The following is a 22,872-nucleotide window of genomic DNA, read 5'->3' on the forward strand; positions in this document are numbered from 1 at the left end:
AAAACAGCAAAAGAATTTTTTTTACTGCGAAATGTCACCTTTCCAACGAGCATAAATCTGAAATTGTTTGATCGATACTTTACGAGAAATCTATCAGTGCAGCCATCTACCGAAAAAATAATGGATTTCTTTTTCCCCAAACTAATATATATGAGCAGATATATGGGCAGGCGAGATTATGAACTAGCTAGTATGTGGGTATGTTGGAAATATCAAAAATAAGCGACCCCTCAAAAAACAAAAACCAAGAAAAACAATAATGATTAATAAAAAAAAAAATAAATAACATAATGCTTACAAAATTTTAGACCCCAATAAATAAATATGATCATGTATGTATTTGTGCATATAAATATGTGCATATATTTGATTTAAATGTGTTCTTTTATTTCGATTACTTCTGCTTTAATTTGTGATTTATTTTATTTGCACCACAGGTTTGGTGTGGTTGAAGCTGACCTTTGTAAGCATTTGAGCAGAAAATATAAACAAACAAAAAAAAAAGAAGCATTTTCTGCTTATATGGCAGGCACAGTAGATTGAAGAAGACACGGAAATCATATTTTCAATTTCAGAATTCAAACGTTATAGATTTTGAAGTTAACATTAAATTTGTATAGTTGTTGTTGAATTATGTGTGTACGCAGTTTAAAATTGATTTCTGCACTATCTTTCCATTATTATTAGAAGACTAAAATAAAAAGCACTGAAATTAAATCATAATTAGAATACACTTACCTTTGACTTTAATTCAATGGAATTGCTTTCATCGATTCTGTTAGCAACTGTTGGATAGCTGCTAGTATTAGTAGTATTAATAACGGCAACAGCGGCCGAATGTTCACTTTTTAAATCGATATATGATTCCTTTGTTTCTCTTGATTTATTGATGGAAGTTGAATCCTTTTTAATAGTATTTTGAGCACTAATGGAAGAGTTGGTAGTATTTATATATTTTGGGGAGTAAGTAGAACTAATTGTAGTTGCGGTTTCAGTGGTCGTATTTTGTATGAAAAAGCTGCTTGGTTCAACTGTAACACCAATATTGTTGGTGGTGATATTGGCGTTCTTTACTGCGCCGGTAACTGTCGTTTTCGCATCCGACATTAGTTTTGAAGCCGTAGCAGTTAATGATGATTTAGATAATGGCGCCGATGATGGCAATAAAATGAAATCGGTAACGGTTGATTTATTGCTGCTGCTAATGTTAATGTTGTTCTTCAAATTAGCAGAATTTCTATTAGGATTATTATTGGTCTCTTTTTTGGTGGGCACCGGTGTCGGTGTGGTCTTGGTTGATGTAGTGGTTGTAGTGATTTCGCTTAATGTTGAACCAGCAATGGAAACGATTGGTGTATCCAGTATTATGGCTGCAGCCAAAGATGAAACAGCAACTGCAACAACTGCGGCAGCGTTAGATGACGAAACTGACAGGTGACCGTTGTCACTGGCATTGACAGCGGCTTCAATTGCGTTAACAGTTGCGTTGACGTGTACAGCAGTTGTTGAATGTATGTGACCGCTTCCTGCTCCTGCTGTAACTGTTGCTGTTGTTGCGTTAGATGTATTTGCGTTTGAAGTAGAATATGTTGTACTAATTTTGGGCGATTTAATACTTTCATTGTTCATTTTTTCAAATCGAAAGGTTATGAAAAGGCAGCAGCAACAACAACAACTGAGATGCCAGCAACAATAATGCTGACAGCAATGTTGATGATGACGACAACGACCGCAACGAAAGCGACAACAACGGTCCTAAGGATGCTGCCAATGCCATTAAAGTAGGAAATTAAATCGACTGATTTTAGTTTCTGTTATTCCCTCTTCTCCCACGATTTCAATTCATATCGACCTTCCTTTACAACTCTAACGATTAAAGCCGGTAAACACACATCAGGTATAGCAAAAACAGTTTTTCATAAACAAACGCAAACTTAATTTTACACACCACAAACAAATTTACTCACTATCAACTTACTGCGTTTTCTTACCGTTTTATATTTACATTTATATATAAAACGGTGTAAAATATATATATATATATATATACATATATATATATATGGATATATACATATATATATATATATATATATATATATATATATATATATATATATAGGAGGGATACAAAAATCTACTTTAGTATTCACGACCTCGTTGCTACAATGTCCACGTTTCCTCCGCAAAACTCTATTGTAGGATAATACGTTTACTTTTGTTTTTGTTTATAAAGGTTACTTTTTTACATCATTACTACGCACCTTGTGTGAAAAAAAAATTTATATCACATTTTTTTTTAAATGATCCTTTTTTCTGTCAATCATTTTGCGCTGCACACCTACATATGTATCAGCAGTTATTTTTTTCAGAAGAATGTATGACAATTATTCTTTTTTCTCTCACTCCACTTAATGTTAATGGATTTTAAGAGTCATTCGCCGTACTGAAAAACAATACGTCTGCAAAGCATTTTAATGTCTTTAATTTATTTAATATTTTCTTTCTAACATTGGTTTTGAAGAAAGAATTTCACCGTTTGCAAAGAAAACACGACGTTTTTTATTTTTTTTTTTTTTTACATGTCAAAATATTTTCGCCATTTCATTTACATAGAAATTGAAAAACTCAGCCGCATATGTTCCTCTCCGTAGGTCAGAAAGAGATAAATATATTATTTGCAATATGTATGTCGTAAAAACTATTTTACAAAAAGTTTATGTGCAGAGTTGAATTTTTGAAATGAAAAGAAACTCTGAGGACTAAATCCGAGTGAACAAATTCTGATAAAAAGCAAAGTTTTTTAGTTAGATAAACGCACGCAAAAAAAATTCTTTTTCTATAATAGTTTTTGTAAGAAAAATTCGTGTGAGGAAGGCAAGAAATTTATAAATTAGATTATAGTTTTTCCCGTCTTACTGCACACAAGAAGATATTTTTGCGAAAGGAAAAATGAAGAAATAATAGATTCTATATATCTATAGAGAAACAAATAAGCACTAAACATGTACTTATATAGATATTCCTGCCGGTGGACACATTAGGTTTATCAAGCTATGAGATACATCTTACCAAGTGTCCCGCTCTGTGATTTCAATACAAAATGACTAATTCATGTTTTAGAATTACACAACCATAAATTTGTAACTATCAGATTGCTTTTTTCTACAATATCGATGTGAATGTTACATCCTAAAAGACAAATTTGCGTTCCGATCTCTTTATAAGTTTCAAATTTAAAATTAAATTCTCTAGAAAGCTATTCGAATAGACTTGGCGTTGATTCACAATTAAAGCAGAATCTACTCTAAGTTTACAGAGCTATAAATTTAAGATCTAATTCCAGTGTTTTAATAATACTAATAGCAAATGGGTAGTACCTCTGAGGCACATCCTACCAATTGTCCTTTTCCACCATTTGAATGCCAAATAAGTAACATATGATTAATAATTACTAAATCGCTAACATTGATATGAATGCAGACTATTGTTGCATCCTAAGAGTTGAAATAGAATAACAAGGAAACACCGAAATCTTCAAAATTTAAAAAAATTTCATACCTAGTCGTTTAATCGTACTTCGTGTTCGTTGACAACAAAACATGGCACTATAATTTACAAAGCCAACTATTTAGAATTTTACTCTAATGTTTGTGCAATGCCAAAAGTAAAGTAATAGTATTTGAGCAACGTTTTTTAAAATTTATAGAGCAATCCATTACTCTTATCTTGAGTTGTCCGATATTGACTTTTAACACAAACATCCGTGGCAAAATAAATCATATACCTCATGTGTCTTAAGGCTTTCAGAATTCCTGTAGAAATTTTAACTTATCTTAGGCAATAAAGCGATCCATAGCAGAAGATTAGATTTACCATGGGTATTTTTAAATTATTTATTATCAAAATTTCCTCTTCGCGATTTAGGGTATTAAAAGGTATCAAATTTCAAGGAAATCTACTAAAAGGCAACCCTGCCCAATATTCAAAACAAAAATTAAATTTTTGGTAAAATTTAAACATATCTTTTCAATTTATTATTTTGTAACTTTATATATGTAAGTATTACCTTTTATTATTTTATGAAAATTTTTTTTATAATTTATGTCAGACGCAATGCATTAAACTACGCAAAGTCTAGTTGTCACTTTCTAACTAACCAACAAAACACGTCACTTCTCATATATTTTTTCACTTGAATAAAATATGAAAGAAGTAATTTTTTTTGAGATAAATTTGTTTCTTTATGTTCAATGATAAATTTAAGCTAAATATCTCGAACACAATTTAAGGTTTTGGAATGAATATATATGCATTTGCTTTTCTATGATATTTGTCTGACATACGCACACACACATTTTCTTCTTTTTTTTTTTTTTGCTTTCTTTTAAATCTCGGTCACATTCACTTTTTCACTACTCCCTATTAATTAGCAATATTTCGCATATCTTTGGTATTCAGTTTTTTTCCTCTATTTCTTTTTAATTTATCACACATATGCTATTTATAAGTAGGTTTCCTAAATGATAACGAATTTTTCGTTTTTTTTATTAGAAATTATGGAATCACTACACCTTTCTTCAACAATTACTTTTTTGCCTATGTTCTCTTTTTACCCTTTCTTTATTTTAAAATTTTGCGTTTTTATCTTCGTTCAGAATATTTCTCATGCTTTTTGTAATAAGTTTTTTTCTTTCTTCCGACATATATATATATATATATATATGCATATATATGTATATATATATATATGTATAAATATATATACATATATAGATGAATATATATATATACACACATCTATATACATATATAAATATATATATATATATATATATATATTTACATATATATATGTATACGGGCCTTTCAGTAATTGCAATAATTTAATGAATTCGTTGAAAAGTTGTAATTTATTGAAAAATTTCCTATACGTTTTCGGTTGTCTTTTAAATTTTTCACAGCTTTAAGTTAATTAAATGCTTTAAATTTAATGCACAAAATTCACCAGGTCAGGACGAATGACTGCAAGAAAAAAGTTCTTCTTAACTATCCGAGAAAAAACTGGTGTCGTAATCATGGTTGCCAACTCAATTTGGAAATTTGCCTTATAAATATATATATATATTATGAATAAGCTTGACGACCTATAGTGAGTTTTAATAAGAATGCATTCAGTAATCTTATTGCGTTATTTATAAGTTGATTATACTTTTAGATCGATATATATCTGATTACACGTTTGTTTATCTTTTTTTTATCTGTCTAGCTTAGCCGATAATCGTTTTGTTATCTTGGTCGTATCCCGCAAATCAGAATATTTATTCCAAGGAAATTCAAAACGTATTGGCAATAGTTTTTCGTCTTTTCTTTTTAGAAAGCGGTGTCAGCTGTTGTTTGCAAATATTGATGAAATAATTTCTTATAATATTGTAATTGGAAGCCCTGTGTTTTGTTGTAATATACGATTTTAAAAATAATGGAATACGTGGATTTCAGTGCTAAACGTTCTCCTAATAAAAATAATTTAACCGATGCACACACATTCGGCTATAAAACTGCCAGTAAAATATTGTGTTGTAACTGTGGAATACTGATAGAGCCGAATCTTAAGAATATGTGCTTCGTTTGCTTGCATGAGCATGTGGACATTACAGCAAATATAACTAAACAGGCCGTGCTCCAATACTGCCGGAAATGCGAGAGGTATTTGCAACCACCGGACGAATGGATAAAAGCTTCTTTAAATTCACCTGAGTTAATGACTTTGTGTTTAAAAAAAGTGCGCGGACTAAAGGATCTAAAGGTGTCATGTGCTGACTTCTTGTGGACGGAACCGCATTCGAAAAGAATCAAAATAGATTTAAAAGTCTATTTCGAAACAGGGGAGTATGCCGGCCTCAAGCAGGGCGTCATTATTGAATATACTGTACAATATCATATGTGTTCGGAATGTCATCGCGTTGAAGCTAAAGATTATTGGCGTTGTGTCGTCCAAGTGCGTCAGCACGCTGAAAATCTAAAAACTTACTTTTATTTAGAGCAAATGATATTAAAACATCGCGCCCATAATCATACGCTGGGTATCAAACCAATGCATGGGGGCTTAGATTTTTACTTCTCTAATGAGCAAAACGCTCGAAAATTTGTTAATTTTCTTGAGGCCACGGTACCAATTAAAATAACTTTTTCTAAGCGTTTGATTAAACACGATCACAATAATAATGTACACTATTACAAATATACCTGGTCGGTTGAAATTGTTCCTCTTTCTAGAGATAGTTTGGTGTGTTTACCAAAGAAATTACGCCACCAATTAGGCACTATGCCAGCTATATGTTTGGTTCACAAAGTTACGTCATGTGCACATCTTATCGATCCATTGACCGGGCAAAAAGCCGAGTTGAGTGCTAATCATTTCTTTCGTTCACCTTTTGAAGCCATCTGTAATCCTCGTCAACTAATTGAATACATAATCATGGATATTGAACCCATAAGATCATCACGTCAACAAGATAGCTCATATAGCCAAAGAATTTTTGATATTTGGTTAATTAAAGCTACGCAACTGGGTCTCAATGAGCACGCTGTGCATACACGCACATATCTCGGATATTTGCTAAACGTAGGGGATTCGGTAATGGCTTATAGTTTACAAGATAGCAATATTAACGAAGCAGAATTTGAAAAACTTGGCGTAGAACACGTGCCGGATGTGATAATCGTTCGCAAATGTTTCGATAAAACCTCCCGTAGCATGCCTAGACGATGGAAATTAAAATATTTGACCTTTGAACCGATGAATGAACAAATGACGAAAGAAAAGGAAGAATTTTTAGATGATATCGAGCAAGATATGGAAATTTACAAGTCCATTAACGTTTACAGTGGTAGTTGTGAACAGTTGAATCTTACGGAGAGCACTGACAATGTCTTTAATAATAATGTAGATGACGCAACGGCAACATCATACGTGCCATTAGAAGAGTCAATAAGCAAATTATCATTGAATGGTAATTGTAACGAAATAAATAGTTGACAATTTCGTTTCAAGCTAAGGATATAGAGTGCAATAGCTTCTAATGTAGCGATATACTTATATAGACCGGCTGTGTATATATGTAAATAAAGTTTGTTTATAATGATTTATATATAGCTTACAAGTGCAGTCAGTGCCTTTTGAATTGTTGAATAAATTACGGCCACTTTAGCAGCTCTAGACCTAGTTACACTCAATAAAGTTAGGCGTAAAATTGCGTTTATCCAGGAATGTCCCACATGTTGCAGATTGTGAAAGAAAATGGGAGTGAATATGTAATCCCATTAACAAATAAAGAAAACGAAGCGAAATCTTCCTTTATTCGCAATTGATTTCAAGCATGATTATTGGGTCAATGGCCATTACATACGTTGTATTCTCATCAGCAAGTAACTAGACTCGACACATTTATTTGTTGGCCATAATTCGCGAAAGGGAAATGCTTACATTGCTTGCGTAGTTGTGTGAGTTATTAGATCTGTACCCTCCTTACGCCCAATCTTACATGGATCTGTAAAATATTAAGAGCTTTCGCTTCCTATGAAAACATCGTGTTAACTTTCGAGGTTGTAGCGCGGTCATGGATGTGCCAAGTTTTAAACTTAAATTGAATGGGTGTTGCTATGAAAACTAGTCACCGTCATAGATAAGTTGTCTTACATTGACCAAAAATGAATGGTGTAAGATCGCTGATGCACATTCTACGACAAATCTTTTATGGTGAAAAGCAAAAAGTTCTCAATTTCCTTTTAAAGTAAAAACAAAATTCTTTCCAAATAATATTTATTACAATGTATGTACATAGCTTACGGGGTCTTTCATACGGATTTCAGGCTATTAGAAACGGAATGATAAGATTTTCCAATTTCATAATTTTTAGAACTTTTTTGCCACGTCTAAAGCCTGTTCCAAGTCGGCTATCAAATCTTCAATGTCTTCCAGACCAACTGATAATCGAATTAAAGAGTCAGTTATACCAAGTTTCTTGCGATCTTCGGCAGGAACGGAAGCGTGTGTCATTATTGCTCTAAAAAGAAATAGTTCAGTTAAGAAATGAATTTAAATTTTTTTCAATTTTATTCTTTAAAAACCTACGGTAGTTCAGCTAGACTTTCATAACCTCCGAGACTCTCGGCTAAAGTAAAAACATGAACAGCCTTTAGGAAAGCCTTCGCATTGTTCAGACCACCTTTAAGGTAAAAAGAAAACACGCCACTGTAACCGTAAGTCTGTTTTAGAGCAAGTTGATGGTGGGGATGTGACGGCAATCCTGGATGCAACACTTTTTCAACGAATTCGTGGCTTTCTAAAAACTTTGCAACAGCAATCGCATTCTTCTGATGTTGTTCCATGCGTAAGGCTAAAGTTTTCAAGGAACGATTTACTTGATAACAATCAAAAGGTGAAGGTACAATCCCCACAGCTAAAATTTTATATTATTAATCAATCAATCATTCAATTCATTAAAATAAAGTTCGTGCCGTTTTGAAGAAATTTGAGCCGATCGTACAAGTTTTCTGAATTCATTGTTACAGCACCCATAACGACATCGCTGTGACCGTTCATGTATTTAGTTAAAGAGTAACAAACTAGATCTGCGCCCAACTCAAGCGGACGCTGAAAATACGATGTTAAAAATGTGTTATCGATAGCCAAAATGATGTCGCCCTTATTATGAACGATAGCGCTTAATGCTCTAATATCGGCTACTTTCGTTAATGGATTTGTTGGTGTTTCGACCCAAACTAACTGAAAATGAAAGCGGGGATTTATTATTGGTACCTTTCTTCTTCGACAAACTTACTTTAGTATTTGGTTTAATGGCTTTAGAAAATTCGTCCAGATTACACGGGTCGGCAAAAGTAACATCAATACCCAGTCTAGTGCCAACTTGCCTATATCATTTGAAAGTGTAAATTGAAGCTGGTAAGTTAAACAAACAATAACGAGCTGTTTGTAATTTGATAAATGAAATATTGAAAGAAACTTATTAACGAAATTCACGTGGTACGTTCAAGTTGTTGAAATTGCAGCAATCATTAATCTGAAAAGCTAAAATGCGATATAAATAAAAAATCAGCTTTCAATATAGCTGGACTTCAGTCGCAACTGCAGGAAACGAGAAGCTCGAAATATTATAACTAATCTATGGTTTGCAATACGTTTTAATTTGAATTGTAGCTTAGACGATAATTCGATCAATCTAAAAATCCCGTGTAAGAATAATTTATAGTAACTTGATAACTGATAAAGCTAACGACTTATTCAAGGGCTGCTCTAAATTAAACTCTGGAAAATTCTTCATACCACCTCGGTTCAATCCGATTCTCAGGTTTTAAAAGTATGAGAGAGAGAGAGAGAGAGAGAGGTTTAATACAGATCTTAAATATAATTAGGTAAAGAATTACAAATATATACAATTATTCTTCATAGCGCTATTGCTTATATTAGTTATAGTAGTATAGGAAGGTAAATTAATTTAGATAAATTTTTACCTTATCAAACGATTGGTGCCACCGTAGACATCATCTCCAACTACAATGTGATCTCCGCTAGACAACATAGTCAAAACTGTTGTGGTCGCACCCAATCCCGAGGCAAATGTTAAACCATATTTAGCATTGTCTAAAGAAGCTAAACATTTTTCTAGTACATTTCTTGTGGGATTTCCGCTTCGTGAATATTCGAAGCCCTACGTAATCAAATAATAAAAATAAATTCATAAATAAATAATAGTCGAATAGAAAATAAAAACATGTAAAAATATTATAATAGGGCAAGGTCGACGATTATATACCATTAACCACTTCGCCTAGGTACCGTTATTCACTCGTTTTCTACATTACATATTATTTCCATGCAAAGGCCAACTTTTCATGAAAACCCGCATAGTGGAGTGACAAGATCCAAACTTGACAAGTTTAATTTACTTCCTAAAAATGTTATTGTTTTTCAGTTAAGGTCATAAAAACTTCAAAATATTCTTTCCGTATCACGGCTTGCTGTCCATGATAGCCCCTGTATGATGCGGTCTAAAAAATGTGGTCTACGTGATCCAAATTTCCTAAGCATAATTTTTTTCTTGTTACTATGGACCAATTTTTATTATAAAATATTAAAAATTAAATCTTTTTCTGAGGGGCTGTTCAGGAGAAACCTTATATAAATTGGGATCCAAGAAATGCGGTTCATGTGCTTCCAATTTTGTTCACGTATTTTTTGTGCTAAATTACTACCATGAACAAATTTTCATTACAAAACATTAATTGAGGAAGGACGTTTACTAATCCCCTTTGGAATGTAATTGATACTTTAGACTGATCGAAAATAATATCTTCACTTTTGGGAATGAAGACCACTTCGGAGAGATGGAAAAGTTAAACGGTGAAGAACTATGTAGAACACTGGATATCAAACATTTAGCTCTTGGTTTTAGTAACAGAGATGCAGTCACAATCGCTATCATCCAAAACAAAGAAAACAAGGGAAAATCACTTCTACGCTCTTGAAGACCACTTAAAGGTTATTGAAATAGAAAGATTGCATCCGCAGGCGGTAACTGTTAAGTGGATCTTAAGTCTGATTAAAGCAAAACTATAGTATTTCAATATTTTGAACTTGATAAAAGCTTTCCAGACATTTCCAACAATACACCCCCATTACGTTAGTTAAATTTAATCTTTAGATTGTTTATGAGATCCTTAAAGTCGCGGAATTTGAGATGAAAAGTTAAGACTTGTTGTGTTTATATTATATTGTTTACTTCGAGGGTTCATAAGAATATTCAAAAAGTTCACGAGCGAAACGATTCCCACAAGTGTTTTTATATGTTCAGAAATAAAAACAAAAATTCTTTAAAGTAATAAGAATGTAAAATTTAGCCACAATGCGAATTTTCTTGCAAAAAAAAAAATTGTTTTCTAAAAGTTTTGTACAAGTGTTCGTTTTAAGTCATCACGTCGTTTCACGGAACAAAGATTCTAAATTCGTTTATATGAAATAACTCTAATTTAACAAAATTGAGTGATCACGCTTAGGTGTATACGCAAGTGTGTTTAAATAAAATTGTGTAAAATGAAAATCTAGTCTCCTTGGGAAGTGCCGGCTAAAAATAGATTTCATTTCAATCTTATCCGGTTTAGTAAATTATTTTGTGTAGAGATAACATTATAACCTTAAATTTCCAAACCGCTCTCTCATTTCCACGGAAATCTATGCATACAAATATTTATATAACAATACTAGTAATTTCATTGAATCTTCGTACAAGCCAGTAGCAAAAGGTGAGTGAATTCTAAATGCAAAATGTCTAGATCTGTCTAAAGTCATGAATGCCGGTAGGGAGTCGATGAAAAAAACAAAAAAAATGACGTCCAAAACGAAATTATGCAGACCACGATCAGTTCTTTATAAAAAGATGATATTTTTTTGAGAGTTTTGTGATGTGGTTTAGCCTGATCTCAGAACGCAATTTTCAACTTTCACTCAATGCATGATCGATAATCTGTGCATGTTTGCCACGTGTGTGAGCGGAGAGTTCAAATTCATACCCTCAATATATATGTAAATATATAACTTTTTGTTATTCATTACATCAAATCACAAAAAATGTATGTGCACTTGTGAAAATCTTACTCTATGCTCTCCTGGACCATCCTGTTTAAAAGTTGTACTTAGAGATATTTGCGGAACTACACATAAACTCTTCCATTGCTCCGGTTCCTGGCCGACATGGATAGCTTTTGTTGCGAAGCCCCTCGGTTGTTCTTTAAATCCATAATTCATCTTCAGTAAATTAAAATTTAATTGATCTCTACCACGAACGAACTAATTCTATTTTGCAAACTGATCGTATGTATTTATTTATATATGTATAAATATATGCGTACATTTATATTCGGTCGGTTTGCATTGAGACAGGGATGATTTAGGCAGTATATGGGAAACAATGCTTACTGCTTTAAGCGGTAATTGTATTCTTTCTGGTGATTCGAATCAAATACATTTAACAATAGTAAAAAATGAAAAGGAATAGTTGTTTTCGTATATATATATATATATATATATATATATGTATAATTTGCTACATCTACGAACCCATTCTTACAAAAACAATGTCAAGATGTTAAAAATGTGAATGATTAAAAAACTCTTTGTTAAACAAAATTTAGACTCAAGTAAGAAAGTAACCTGGAGTGAAAATATGATAGTTTTAACGTTTGAATAAAAACCAATTAGAAAGAGTTTTCATATTAGACGAATGCATGATTTTTTTACTGATGATTAAGAGAATGCAAACACCACGCACAAACGGAATGGAATTCTTTAATAACAATACTATTGACAGAAAAACTGCAATCTTTGCAATTATCAAACTGAAAAGCGATCACTTTTTAAAAGCACTATCAGTACAGATTGTTTCATTCAATCAATTAATTTATTTTTAATACATGTTTTTATGTATGCATATGTATGCCTTTCAATAATAATTATATTAAAAAACTTACTCAGCTTGCAAAATGCAAAATGTCATAAAAATTACAAAATGTCAATAGCCACTACTAATTACAATTAAATACTGTAATATGAAATGCATGTCCAAAAAGAAGCAAAATGAGAAGCCTGTGCAAAACATTTGGTTGTCAATTTGACATTTCTAATTGTGGGGTGTTTTATTTTTTTGTTTTGCTTTTAATGTCACTAATAAAAATATTTCGAGATTCTTTCCTGATATTCATTTATAAATATATACTCGATTAGAAAATCGACAATAATAATTCGATATATTTCTATTTATTTGTTGTGTGTTAAAAGCCGTCACAATTTTTTTCAATAACGCATCTGGTATGCCAATTAAAGAGGATCCCGCACCCCCCTTTTTGGCCAACTCCAGACAAGATGGACTTGCAACGCATACTCTTTACAATGGATCAAAGTTCCAAGGTTTTCAAAAATCGCAGGGAAAATCGTATGACGTGGAAGTAATTCTCCAGGTTTGTGATTTATATACCATTAGTCTCTTCTATCTACTGGTTATGATTAGATTTGCATTATTGTGTGTCGAAAGCTCACAACATGTCTCATATGCGGAATGTTTTTCCTAACGCTATTTATTATAAGAATGATGTATTTATAATAATATAAGCATAAGAATTGTAAATGTCACCAATCCTGTTCACTTGCCCAGGTACTCATTCGTTGTTTTTATCTTTATAATTCCCCATTATTCAATTATAAAAGCGTTGATCAAAACACTTCAATAATAATTTTCAAATCACAAACAATAACAAATGAGCAGTTTTTTCGTAATTCACATTTTATTTGTAGGCCTCTAATTGATTTATTTAGATAAAAAATAATAAAATGAAAGCCTGAGGCTTGATATATGTGGTGAAAAGGAAGGATGATCTATACCACTGCAGGCAAACTGTTGGAAATTAGCAATCTATTCTGAAAAATGTATGGAAAAAATCTGCAAGGAAAGATCTAGAATATCAATGTTAAAATTGCTTGGTTGGACCATAGAAAAGCCGCAATACGTCAAAACATGTTGATAAGAATACATCACGGAACGAAGCTCCGTTAATAGCAAATTGAGCATATAATTGATTCCGATAGTCAAGCTGACTTACATACGATATTGGTATAGATGCTGTTCAATTGTGATCTTTAGTTATTTTGCTTTTTTTTACACGATACCAGGCCATTACTCCAAACAAGTATACGTGTATCGCATAGGATAATCAAATCCAAATATGTAAAATTACCCATAATATTTTATATATACAAATACATATAGTCATACTGTACTAAGCATATCATTAGAATTGTCTGCTCAGCAAAATATACTAAAAAATAAATGAAGGTAAAAAAACACAGCAAGTTTTAAGTGGAAAAAAAAGTTCTCCTCCCTACTTTACGTCCGTATACACATGTAATGCCAGTAAGATAATCTAAAACTAAAAGTCGAAATGCATTACTTGAGTGTGAGGAGACGCAGAGTTCAAAGGGCAAATAACTCCAACTGCAAGCCGCCCCGCACAAGAAAAGGCTATCTACATATTCAACTACATATAAACCTATACAATAAAATCATATTTTGACCTTCGAGAGTGCATGCTGCACGAGGGCAAATGCATTCACTATGTTCAGCGCTTTAACAATTCTAATCCCCTCATGAATATAAATAAATAACTTTTGTTTAAATTATTGGTCTTAGAATATTCTTTTTTTTTACATACAGATAGTCGCTTTGAATATTTTTCAGCATTTAAAGAACTGATATAATCGTATAGTTTCGTTAAATTTCATTTGATACGGACCGGACATATCGTAAAGTATTTTAGATGAAGCCGACTTAATTAAAGAATAAAGATCAAGAGTTGATACATTTTTTTTTTCTTTTTTAACTTTCAGCACATTGATTTGGAGAACTCCTTTCTATGCGGATATTTGAAAATAAACGGACTCACCTTTGAATTTCCCACTTTAACTACGTTCTTTGATGGTGAGATCATTTCTGAGAAGTATCCGTTTTTAACAAAAAAATGGGAAGCAAATGAAGAAACTGATAAAGCACATTGGGTAAAACAAATGAACACGATCGTTACATATTTATATGATTCATTTCTAATTGTTTTTAGGGAAAATTTAAGGCTTTTGAAGAATATCAAAGTACGTTCGATTCGTCTGAATTTGATTACAACGCATTAGCTAAAAGCAATTATGTGTTTATGCGTTGGAAAGAACACTTTCTTGTTCCTGATCACACTATACGGGATATTAATGGGGCCTCATTTGCTGGTTTTTATTATATTTGCTTTACAAAATCAACGGGTAATGTAGAAGGATATTATTATCATAAATCCTCAGAACTATATCAATCGATCGAACTCAATCACGTACCGCAAAAGTGCACGGAAATTTTCGAATTCAGATAAACGTTTCAAAACTCCTATCGATTGTTATGAAGTTTTTCGCATCTTATTTAGTAATTGCAGATTGCATCGGATGATCATTGTTGACAATTTAATTTTTTTTCGCAAAATTTAAATGTAAGAATTAACAAAAAAGAAAAAACTAGTTTTTTTATTTTTCTTCATTTCATATTATTACTTGAATTCATTCATATATGTAAAAGAACACTTTTTTTTGTTTTAATATTTCGAATAATATGTGAACTTATGTTTTTAAGGTCTAGTAAGGTATTTTTTTTTTTTTTTGTTTTGTTTTGCAATTACCTCAGCAGGTGGGAGAAATTGCGGCTCGCTTATCTACTGGATAGGCGCAAATATTCGTTTTACTATAATCACTATATACAGTATAGGAAGTATCTTAATTTTGCCTTTTTGCGATTACTAATCAAAGAGATCCCATAAAGTCTGTGTGAAATTCTCAATGTAGACTAGATCGTGTTGGTAAAAGTCACGTTATAGAACACTAACCTGTAAAAAAATATACAGAGAAAGGATACCCGCTCGTTCATCGCTGCTATTAATGTATGCAAATAAATTTTTTTTTTTTTTTTAAGACTAAGACGAGATATTAATAAACTAAAGTTTTAAATTCATGTGTAACGAAGGGATGCGCGGATGCGGTAATTACATTAAATATCTACCTAAAATAGATGATGTAGATTACGGGTGAATGAAGCTCACGACCAATTTATTTATTTATTTATTTATTTATTTTCTTACATTTCAATCTCTTTTGTTTAACTTAATCGCAAATAGTAGCCATGATTCGTAACTGAGGCAAACTCTGCAATATTTTCATTATTATTCAAGGAATGCTTTGTATGAATCTCCTCCTTTAAAATAGGAAGAAGGAAAATATCGTTTGATTTGATTATAATTCTTTTCTTTTTTTTTTTTACATGTCGCGTCATGTATTGAATACATGTATAAATGTGAATGTATATCCCTTTCCCGTACATATTGTAAGACAATTGTAAATCTATTTAATTTTATGCTCATTCATGTATATTTTCATTATTTTATAAATAGAAAATAAAAATCGATATAAACAAAAAGTATAAATTTAACAACTATAGATTACTGAGATAGTTATTTAACTTTATAAATATGTTAATGAGTTATAATAAAAATAAATACTTTGTAAACGTTTGAAAATATGTGTCTGGCTTTATTGGAGCATATAATCACGCAATATTGCAGCTATTGCGGCCGCTGCTTGTTGGCGTCTTTGATCGATTTTTATGCTTCGTATTATGATTTAAAGAATTATAGCATTGCGACGTAGTCAAAGCATAAGATTTTAAATTTGATTTGACAGACGGCGGCAGTGGAAGTGAATCGATTGCATACACGCTAGTACGCCTAACGATTGTCCGACAGCATAGCTCTTGTAGAGATAGAACTGAAAAATGTTTTTTTAATAAACAAAATATACTTAAACGATCAACCATTTGGATAAATAACATTGCACAGCATAGCAGTGACACTCTAAACACCCAAAATTTGATTTCCATTTTTCTATGTAAAGGGGTGCGTCTTATAGTTCGAAAATTACGATACTTAGAGATTTTTGTCGAGAAAAAATTTTAATAGTCAGTAGATGTAAAAGCGAGCTAATCAAATCTATTTTGAATAGTGCCCGCCCTTGGATGAAAATGCATCAGCATACCAAATCTTGGCAAAATATCTCAAAAATTGGGAACCCAAAATGCAGGACAGACATCAGACAGACAGAAAGGCAAGCTTAAATCGTTTTAGAAAATGATTTGTACTTACCCTTATTGTTTCGCCATATCCTTTCCATACCGTTTCTATGTAAAGCCATTCGAGCCAATTCACAAAACGATTCTCTTATATTAAAATCACAAAGAGGAGATATTTCGAAGCAGGACATGTTGTTACGAGATGCATATAATTCGGCTTGCTTAGCTGCTACTTGTCTTTTAAATGCCAAATGAAGTCTATTACCTACAAGTACTTTCGGTATGCCAGGAGCGTGCTGTATTTAAAAAAAAAAAAAAAAAAAAAAAAACAAATGTTAGGTCAACTTGTTAAAAATTAAAGTATATCACCTTCGAATATGTTCTTAATACTTTTTCAATTTAAGAAATTAAAAAATAATAATACAATTATTTAGGCGTTGAGATGGAGCACATAAACAGCAACCTCCAACTAGTATGCGATACTTCAGATGTGTGAACAGAAAGCCAATCCGCGTTTTCGTTTCGCGACATTGTCGAAGATTTCACATTTTTTTAGACAAACTTTTTTGTTTGTTAATTTTAAACCTCATAAGATGACAAATTTATTTTGGGCTTTCCAACAACATATTTCCTTTGAGGCCAAAGATAATGCTGAACACTGTTCACTGGCAAAAATATTTTTGCAGCTTTAACATGTAATCTTACTAAAATATACTTTTTTAACATCTACTATCAGATAATTGAGATGGTACTAGGTTAGCTTTTTCATTCATAATACCTGTCAGTCACTTTTTCAACGCACATATATATACCGTATAAATTAACAGAATACTCTTGCTTCTGTTTCGCGTTGTTCATCTACTTCCCAATCGTTGCTTACATACTCAATGTCGGTAAAGTTGAAATTGAAACACAAATCTATTAATTGACAACCATGGAATAATTTTGAAAATGGAAGCAGTTCGTCTACATTTGCGAAAAAATATAGATTACACTCCATTGTAGACACTGGATTAAAAGTTCACATAAATAGTTATGAAAATTGTCATGGTAGACGGGAATAGAACAAGCACACTTACAATAAGCTAAGAAATAGTTTACATATCAGAAAGTAATTTTGCAGTATCATCTGGATCTCATCAGCTAACATAATACTTTCATTTAAAAGTGTTTTGTGTTTTTATACCCATAACGGAAGGATGAGAAATATACCTATTTTGTCCAAACATTTGCAACGCCCAGATGGAAGCATTAGAGACCCCACAAGATATCATCATTCATGATCAGCATCAAGTTTCAAATCGATTTAAGCATGTCCGTCCGTCTCTATAACGTCTGTTGTAAACATTGTCCTTTCCGCGAAAACGAAACTATCGACTTCAGATTTGGCAGAAATATTGAAAGTTCTTTCACGCAGGTCGGCATTGAAAATGGGCCAAATCGGTCGAAAGACACGCCCGCACCACTACCTCTGTTTTCCAAAGCGAACGAAAAATTGATTTTTTACTCATTACTCATAGGCTATAGTGAAATGTGTAAAAATTTGAAGACGTATTCTTTAGGCGATGCTGTAGCACATGTACAAAAATGAAAAAAATTAAACACGCTTAACCAATGTTACAGAGTATCAAAATTAAATTTTTTTTTCAATACAATCTTTAGAAATCCCATAAAGTATAGCGAAAATCAAGATATCACTTACAAATTTGTAAAATAATAATAATAATAATAATAATAAGTGACTAAAAACTTTTCTAAGAACACGCTTATGGGACAGAATCTTTTATTTTGAAAGTAGAAAAATCAGCCGCGCCCACTCCATTTCATAGATAATGAAAACTTCGTTTTTTTACTTATTTTGTCTTTTTTAGGATAACGACGGTAATTGTAAAAAATTCGGTCCCGATTCTTACTTGTTCTTATTATAATAGTAATGAAATATCATAGGAGACAGCCAACTATGTGTAAATTGAATTTAACACTCATCAAGAAAATAATAAACGAACAAAGTGACACACTTTCGTGTGTAACTGTGTTCCATACATTTGTGTAAATGTTTGCATTTTACCTCTTCCACCTCTTTAAGCCATCTATCAATACCATCAAAGCTCCATTTGTTAGTTATATCGTAAACTAAAATGATGCCTTGCGCTCCTCTCGAATAGGAGCGTATAATGGTGCAAAATCGTCCTTGTCCAGATGTGTCCCATAATTGCAATTTCACTCTTTTGCCTTCCAATAATATGGTGGTTGTTTTGTAAGCTAATTTAACAAAAATTAAAATCAACTTAAGAATATGTAAAAATACATTAAATTACCATTTCCACTACAGAATGGGCTTTCAGAAGATGCGTCCTCGAGTCCAGACAATATTTCATGTTTCCCAACATCACTATCACCCACCAATAACACTTTCAACAAATAATCATAATCCTTCGTCATATTTATTTTCTGAAATATTATCAAAATTATTAAAATATTTTTTTGGGTAACTTTTTAGCTTAGTCTGTATTTCGCCAAGTGTTTTTTATACGCTCGCAAATAATGAAAATTATATAAGGGAGGAACAAACTGCGTATCAAATAATACACAGTAGTTGCATTGTCTATCTACCTACGTGCATAAGAACGGGCAATGCATGCATTATTCGCAGTTGTTTTTCGTGTCGATTTTTTAAAAACGAAATACATACTTTAACATAATCTTAAACAATTGGAATTCTATATGACATTATATATACATATATATAAACTTATTAATATATATATCTATACTGTATACATATATTACATACGTATATATGTATATATATAGAACTGAAATTTTGAGTGGATTCTCTAAAATAATTCATATACGTTATATGAAATAAAACAAACACACACACACACACACACACAGAGTATATATATATATATATATATATATATATATATATCTCATACAAGTATTTTTCTGCTTACAAAAGTTGTACACCACCCGAATATTAGAACAAATACTTAAGTAGAACAAATTCAACATAATAAAGTTTTTTTGCATAGTTTTGCAACAAATTCACTCAAGTTTTCGGAAAAAAAATTATTGAAAGAAAATAATTCCATAGACTTGCCAGTAGTGTTGCCATAAGCTTAAGTCTTTTATCTTTTGGGCGATTATGGTTGCCATGAATCTAAAATAAATTAGTGAGCTGGTTGAAAGATGCAATAATATTTTAGCAAATTACGCAACTACATAAAGAGATAAATATTTAATCTCTGAAATTCGCATATTAATTTTATATTTGTTTTTATGTCAGCGAATCGAGGAATTTTCTTTTCAATTGTTTTTTTGGGGTGGTATAGGAGGGGGGGGAGGGAAAATATATACATATATATATATATATAGTGGGGGAAAAGTGTAGATTAAATTCCTGCGAAAGGAAGAAGGGAAAGGAGAGAAAGAAGGGCTAGGGAGACAAGAGTAAAGAAGAATACTGTCGCTGGACGTGAAAATATAATTCCGTTTACTACCAATAAATATCGCTGGAATTGAAGAGAGGAGGAGGAATATGTCTTAAAGGCAGAAAACTCCTGTACGCATCACACACAGGATGCAAAGAATACCTCTTTACCGAAGCTGATTGCTCGATCGAACCCTGTCAGGGAAATCGTGGAGTATGCAAATGATATCGTCTTAATATGACAATGTTGGTAGCCCCGAATTTTGTGGAATAAATAACAGAGGCGGTCCTAATGAGATTCAGGACGAAGATTTAACGAATTACGGTATAGGTAGGTGGCGTTGATTTAATATAGCAGGAGGCGGTATAATTATAATATAAAGCAGTCATTGAACTTATATTTCAAATGGAGCGGTAGCGTTAACGTGGCTAACGCTCAGTATATATGTGTTCTGAGCAAAGTTCGAAATATCTTAGCGCCGATTTGGTAAAATCTAGAATCTTATATGGACTGCCTTTATGACATAAGGTAATTAATTTATTCACTCATATGAAAGGAGTATATTAAGTACTAACCGCTTATATAAACTGAGCGTAATCGCGGCTTTTCGCACTTCGGTTTGCAGATGTCAACGGTGCAATATAGCCTCCACATCAAGGTCGCTATTGCAGAAGATGACCGGTTAAGTTATGACCGTTGCAAGTCGGGATTCACAGGGGGAGAAGATACCACCACAAGTAAGAAAAAATGTACGAAGAGCACATCTAGCGGGAAGTGGCAGCTGAAAAGCGTATTAGCCATTAAATGTCGTAAATGGAAGCAATGCATATTAATCTCATCCATGGTAAAGCAGTTCAAGACTCTCTCCAGCAAATGGACGCAAAGAGGAAACTGATCCTGGCATTTGCAATTGCTGCAAGAGTCTCATCACCGTCTTTCGATGAAGATTACCGGCAAAGGGGCGTTGTAAGAACGAGGATAAACGAGATTGTATTCTACCACAAATGCTATGCTCCCTTAAGTTGTATGCAGAAACTATTACACTGTATAACAGATGGGATTGTAGCGGACATCCTTTCTGGCATACGCAGAGCTACAGGTGATAGTCGTCAATGACGATTCCTAAGACACGTTCAGCAAGCCAGAAACAAGCTCAAAAATTGATAACAGTAGTAATGGTTTAGTGATGAGGTCGAAACAGTAGCTAAATAAGCATTGCACGAATACCATCCACCATGCGATATCCCTAAATATCGATGACAAAGAAACACGGGTTGGTTATGATCTAAAGCCCCGGGTTTCATCCTCAGATGAAACAATTTTTAATATATTAAGGGACTCCCACGGAATTTTAGAGGGAATACCAGATCAGTCAGTGCAAAATGTAAACGACGTCTTCACTAAGGTGTATGAAGTGTCTGAAGAACCACCAATAAAGAACCAAGGAAATGGATTCACTTAAGAAGGATTATTTGATGGCCAAAAGGAAAATATATCGATCCGGAGGGAGCTTAAGCTCCGAAAACAAATCAGTCATAAGAATCTATGGCGCGACTTGAAAAAAGCGATAAAAAGCAGCAAAAAAGAAGGGGTGTCTATTACGTATGTCGGAAAACGGATATCAATGAATGAGTCACACTGAGGAAAATGAAAAAACGCAACCCGCCAGAAGTTTCTTGTCGATTCATACGCCAAAAAATAGTACCTTCGCTGTGTGTAACGAAGCAGTTGGTTTGTTACGATCTAGTTCGCGACGAAAATTTCCCTTGACGACCTCTGTAGGCATCATTGGGGATGCAGGTGTCGTGTAGCTAACCAAGTCATCTATGTGTGAACGCTAGGCTATCGTTGTCACTATTTGCATTGTTAACACACATATTGTTCCTTATTATCATTTAATCCGTTATTGTTATCGAAAACGTTTGTTTTTTCTAAATCGATTCCGTTTAATGTTATAATTACAATCACAAGTATTGGTCATACATATATTCTCGATATATTCCAAAACTTACACGAAACGTTTACCATTCTATCATTGTATTCCAGCAATGAGAGAGAACGGGTAAACCAAGTAAAACGTAGAGCCAAGTGTCTGGTCACGTAAAGGACTATGCCGAGTTCTAATAATAATGCGAGTCGCAAAATGTTGTCTGACCGCGCCCGCTGTTTCATTTTTCGCTACTGTATTTTGCACGCCTGTACTATCGTAACCGCCTAGGTGTAAGACAAAGAATTTCTCAAGTAAAAAAGAAAGCTCACCGTTTTAATTATGCCGATAGTCCCGCGGTGTTAGGCCTTCATATTTATAAATTTTCTTGGGACGAACCAGCTCGAAAGCACTCGGTGATATCCGTTCCAAACAAACACCGGCCTACATTGCCGTAGACTTCTACGGTCGGAGGAATGGGCTAATGTAGAAAAGCTTGAATTTGGAGAGTCCTAGCCAGGATGAATGCTACGCAAATAAGAGGCCTTCCGACTACGGCCAGATAGCTCTTTAGCTTTCTCTACAAATGCAGAAGCTGATTTTCATTTCGAAAGGTGATAATCCGACGAAACGGCCATCGTCGTACCGGCATATTCGCTTGACGGATCACAATGTGCGAACTATTGGAAAGAGTTATGTATGATCGTCTATTTCTAGTGACTAATTATAGTGGTTCCTTCACGTACAATCAGTATGGATTCAAAAAATTGTCAAGCGACTTCGTCTTGAT

General features: G+C 32.8%; 5 protein-coding genes across 19 annotated transcripts in view; 2 read left to right on the top strand and 3 right to left on the bottom strand.

The window, feature by feature from the left end:
• LOC119644709 (putative uncharacterized protein DDB_G0293878) overlaps positions 1 to 4,700 on the bottom strand; it is a 28,071-nt gene extending 23,371 nt beyond the window's left edge. The window contains exons 1-4 of one of the 15 annotated variants that reach the window (XM_038044414.1): positions 4,070 to 4,700; positions 2,265 to 2,646; positions 2,142 to 2,193; positions 739 to 1,866 (exon numbers count right to left, since the gene is read on the bottom strand). In XM_038044414.1, the coding sequence (XP_037900342.1) occupies positions 739 to 1,629 (891 nt within the window). In that variant the 5' untranslated portion in view covers positions 1,630 to 1,866; positions 2,142 to 2,193; positions 2,265 to 2,646; positions 4,070 to 4,700. The other 14 variants (XM_038044408.1, XM_038044407.1, XM_038044413.1 and 11 more) reach the window with 14 other exon arrangements.
• A 620-nt stretch (positions 4,701 to 5,320) lies between these two features.
• On the top strand, positions 5,321 to 7,367 carry LOC119633431 (60S ribosomal export protein NMD3-like). Its single transcript, XM_038026989.1, has one exon. It carries the CDS (start codon positions 5,480 to 5,482, stop codon positions 7,037 to 7,039), a length of 1,560 nt encoding a protein of 519 aa, XP_037882917.1. The 5' UTR covers positions 5,321 to 5,479; the 3' UTR covers positions 7,040 to 7,367.
• Positions 7,368 to 7,523: 156 nt separating this feature from the next.
• Positions 7,524 to 11,983, bottom strand: LOC119633442 (cystathionine gamma-lyase). The gene is made up of 6 exons (XM_038027000.1): positions 11,675 to 11,983; positions 9,535 to 9,731; positions 8,844 to 8,934; positions 8,521 to 8,788; positions 8,135 to 8,462; positions 7,524 to 8,066 (listed from the first exon to the last, which is right to left on the bottom strand). Exons 1-6 carry the CDS (start codon positions 11,822 to 11,824, stop codon positions 7,916 to 7,918), a joined length of 1,185 nt encoding a protein of 394 aa, XP_037882928.1. The 5' UTR covers positions 11,825 to 11,983; the 3' UTR covers positions 7,524 to 7,915.
• On the top strand, positions 8,887 to 15,137 carry LOC119633458 (glucose-induced degradation protein 4 homolog). The gene is made up of 4 exons (XM_038027024.1): positions 8,887 to 8,965; positions 12,854 to 13,032; positions 14,456 to 14,623; positions 14,683 to 15,137. Exons 2-4 carry the CDS (start codon positions 12,886 to 12,888, stop codon positions 14,977 to 14,979), a joined length of 612 nt encoding a protein of 203 aa, XP_037882952.1. The 5' UTR covers positions 8,887 to 8,965; positions 12,854 to 12,885; the 3' UTR covers positions 14,980 to 15,137.
• Positions 15,133 to 19,460, bottom strand: LOC119633451 (ras-related protein Rab-40C). The gene is made up of 5 exons (XM_038027012.1): positions 19,336 to 19,460; positions 19,037 to 19,169; positions 18,787 to 18,980; positions 16,792 to 17,014; positions 15,133 to 16,417 (listed from the first exon to the last, which is right to left on the bottom strand). Exons 1-5 carry the CDS (start codon positions 19,360 to 19,362, stop codon positions 16,200 to 16,202), a joined length of 795 nt encoding a protein of 264 aa, XP_037882940.1. The 5' UTR covers positions 19,363 to 19,460; the 3' UTR covers positions 15,133 to 16,199.
• Between the last annotated feature and the right edge of the window lie 3,412 nt (positions 19,461 to 22,872).

Source organism: Glossina fuscipes, unplaced genomic scaffold (genome assembly GCF_014805625.2).
Source record: "Glossina fuscipes isolate IAEA_lab_2018 unplaced genomic scaffold, Yale_Gfus_2 0, whole genome shotgun sequence".
Classification (NCBI taxonomy): domain Eukaryota; kingdom Metazoa; phylum Arthropoda; class Insecta; order Diptera; family Glossinidae; genus Glossina; species Glossina fuscipes.

What these genes read in the sequence shown, in the direction of transcription:
- LOC119633431 (XM_038026989.1), top strand. Translation starts at nt 5,480, where the DNA reads ATGGAATACGTGGATTTCAGTGCTAAACGTTCTCCTAATAAAAATAAT.
- LOC119633458 (XM_038027024.1), top strand. Translation starts at nt 12,886, where the DNA reads ATGCCAATTAAAGAGGATCCCGCACCCCCCTTTTTGGCCAACTCCAGA. An exon ending in ACGTGGAAGTAATTCTCCAG is followed by an intron (nt 13,033 to 14,455) that starts GTTTGTGATTTA and finishes TTTAACTTTCAG; the next exon opens with CACATTGATTTGGAGAACTC. An exon ending in AAACTGATAAAGCACATTGG is followed by an intron (nt 14,624 to 14,682) that starts GTAAAACAAATG and finishes AATTGTTTTTAG; the next exon opens with GGAAAATTTAAGGCTTTTGA.
- LOC119633451 (XM_038027012.1), bottom strand. Translation starts at nt 19,362, where the DNA reads ATGCATGCATTGCCCGTTCTTATGCAC. An exon ending in CATTGCCCGTTCTTATGCAC is followed by an intron (nt 19,170 to 19,335) that starts GTAGGTAGATAG and finishes ATAATATTTCAG; the next exon opens with AAAATAAATATGACGAAGGA. An exon ending in GGCTTAAAGAGGTGGAAGAG is followed by an intron (nt 17,015 to 18,786) that starts GTAAAATGCAAA and finishes TTTTAAATACAG; the next exon opens with CACGCTCCTGGCATACCGAA.
- LOC119633442 (XM_038027000.1), bottom strand. Translation starts at nt 11,824, where the DNA reads ATGAATTATGGATTTAAAGAACAACCGAGGGGCTTCGCAACAAAAGCT. An exon ending in CCATTAAACCAAATACTAAA is followed by an intron (nt 8,789 to 8,843) that starts GTAAGTTTGTCG and finishes TTTCATTTTCAG; the next exon opens with TTAGTTTGGGTCGAAACACC. An exon ending in GAAAGTCTAGCTGAACTACC is followed by an intron (nt 8,067 to 8,134) that starts GTAGGTTTTTAA and finishes ATTTCTTTTTAG; the next exon opens with AGCAATAATGACACACGCTT.